The sequence below is a fragment of the Microtus ochrogaster genome, unplaced genomic scaffold (genome assembly GCF_000317375.1).
Source record: "Microtus ochrogaster isolate Prairie Vole_2 unplaced genomic scaffold, MicOch1.0 UNK68, whole genome shotgun sequence".
NCBI lineage: Eukaryota > Metazoa > Chordata > Mammalia > Rodentia > Cricetidae > Microtus > Microtus ochrogaster.
The window spans coordinates 1,652,108-1,654,386 of record NW_004949166.1 but is presented as its reverse complement, the minus strand read 5'-3'; the positions used below and the strand labels follow the sequence as shown (position 1 = coordinate 1,654,386).

At 46.0% G+C, this 2,279-nt stretch overlaps 1 protein-coding gene across 2 annotated transcripts in view; it reads right to left on the bottom strand.

The window, feature by feature from the left end:
• Ube2l3 (ubiquitin conjugating enzyme E2 L3) overlaps positions 1–2,279 on the bottom strand; it is a 47,934-nt gene that overhangs the window by 20,157 nt on the left and 25,498 nt on the right. The window contains exon 2 of one of the 2 annotated variants that reach the window (XM_005369998.3): positions 1,596–1,691. The exons of the other annotated variant lie outside the window; for it this stretch is intronic. Within the exon in view, the coding sequence (XP_005370055.1) occupies positions 1,596–1,691 (96 nt within the window). The remainder of the gene's footprint in view (positions 1–1,595; positions 1,692–2,279) is intronic. 2 annotated transcript variants of the gene reach the window in all.

Genomic DNA, 2,279 nt, shown 5'->3' with positions numbered 1-2,279 from the left:
AGAAGAGAAGAGAAGAGAAGAGAAGAGAAGAGAAGAGAAGAGAAGAGGGACAGGGACAGGGACAGGGACAGGGACAGACGGATCAGATGGTTCTAGCGGTCCTACTAACCCCTGATAGGTGACAATGACAGGCAAGAACTGTAGACACAGGCCAGACCTTAGTAGCTAAAAACCTTGCAGCCACCCTCCCTGTGTGTCGAGCCTACTCACCTTACTAAAGAAATCCAGAGACTATATTTCCAAACTTGACTATAAATTCCCAGATTTAAAACTTCTAAGCCAGTGTTTGCTGCCTAATCTAATAAGCAGAATCAAGAAGAATGCATCTGCAGTGAGTATACTCTATATTCTTCTTTGGTAAAGCAGACAGTCTCTCCACAAGAAACAACTGTAAGTAACAATGGAAGGAGTATCAGGTACAGGGAAAGAACCTGAGGCTCAAATGGGCAAAGCAGAAAGGAAAGAAGAGTGCTCGCTTCGGCAGCACATATACTAAAACAGAAAGGAAAGAAGATAGTGAATGTGGCAGAAAGAAGGAAAGAGAGCATATCAATGTAGATCAAAGTTGTAGGCTAATGTGACTAGAAGTTACCCAATGTCCAAGTGGGGTTGTACAATGGACAAATAGTGCAGCTCTGGGAGAGAAGGCAGGGGAGAAGGGTAGAACTCTTTCATATATACTAGAAGGGTCCCCAGGGATAGATAAACCAAAGGAGAAGAAAGCTAGACTAACAAAATTCAAGCTGTAGAGTGTGGAGAAAGCAGCAGCAAATCAGCAAAGTAGAGAAACTGACTACAAGCTCAGGGGTTAGGACCCTGCCAAAGGAGCAAAGCTTCAGAGGCAAGCATGGGATATATGTAAACTGAGAGGGCCCCATGTGCTTGGTGTGAGCACTTCAGGTGAGTGGGAGAAATGTGTGCTGAAATAAAGCACAGGTCAAGTGTCAGGAAGGATAGGGACCTAAGATAAGGAAACAAGACAGAAGCAGAGCAAAGCCCCAAGAAGTAACCGAGCCTCTGGGAAGGCGTCCTTGAAGGATGTAGGGCTATCTGGGGTAGATGCTAGAGAAAAGGTTCTGGAAAGCACAATGCAAGGGAGAACATACAGGCAATCGTGAACACTGATTCAAGACAAACGGAGGCACATACTGGAATGTACCAGGAATAAAGCACAGGTTAGTTGCAGATGCAAAAAAAAAAATCAATGGAGAAAGCCAGCAAAGGTCTATATGGGAAGCCAGCTCTCCTCCAAAACCAACAGAGGGGTCTCAACCTGATAAACAGTGCAAATCATTTAAAACCAGGGCAGGTAGGCAACAACAGGAGCACAGATGCAAACTCCTGTTCCTTTGTCAAGAACTACACATCTGGAAGGTTTGGACAGCTACAGGTTTAAAACACCAGTGCAAAGCCAAGATTCCATCCAAGAGCCCAAGGCCATAACCTACCCTACTTGTCACCTTGTAGCCACTGCCCACTTCTGCCCATCTGTGGGCTGCCCAGACTAGGAACTTACTGAGGAACACAGAGCCAGCAGTAGGAGCACACCACCTGAAAGAATAATCTAATAAGAAGTGGAAGTGTTCAATACTCACAGGAACAATAAGCCCTTGCCAAGTCAATAAATTAGCTTCATCAACCTGGATGTTACGGAAGTTTTTCATTCCACATTTGCGGATCTCTTCAAGCTCCTGTTGATTAACAAAGCATAAAGGGGTGTCAAATCAGGAAAGCACCACATATTAAGATCCCTCCTGACTCCCTCAAATTAAAACAAGTGACAACATCACTAATACATCATCACCAGAATACACCTTATCAGGTTAAGGAGGCATGGAGCCATGGTAGTTCCATCTGTAATGCCATTGCCTTTATAGACCCTTGCCCCAGACCAAGCCAAGCCCCAGTCTCAAGCAACCCACTGAATACAATGAGAGGAACCGTGTTGCTACAGATATACCACCTCCTCTTTGGGCTGGTCATGCTGCCTGTTTAAATACCCTCAGCAGAGCCAGGTAGTTCACACCTGTAATTCCAGCATTTGGGAGATTAATACAGATGGACTGGTGTGGGTTCAAGGCCAGTTAGGGCTACAAAGTGAGACTTTGTATCAAAAAGGAAGGGAGGGGGAGGGGGGAAGGAAAATAAAAGGACTGGTGAGATGGCTCAGCAGTTAAGAGTACTGGCTGTAAACGAGGCGGTGGTGGCGCACGCCTTTAATCCCAGCACTCGGGAGGCAGAGGCAGGCGGATCTCTGTGAGTTCGAGACCAGCCTGGTC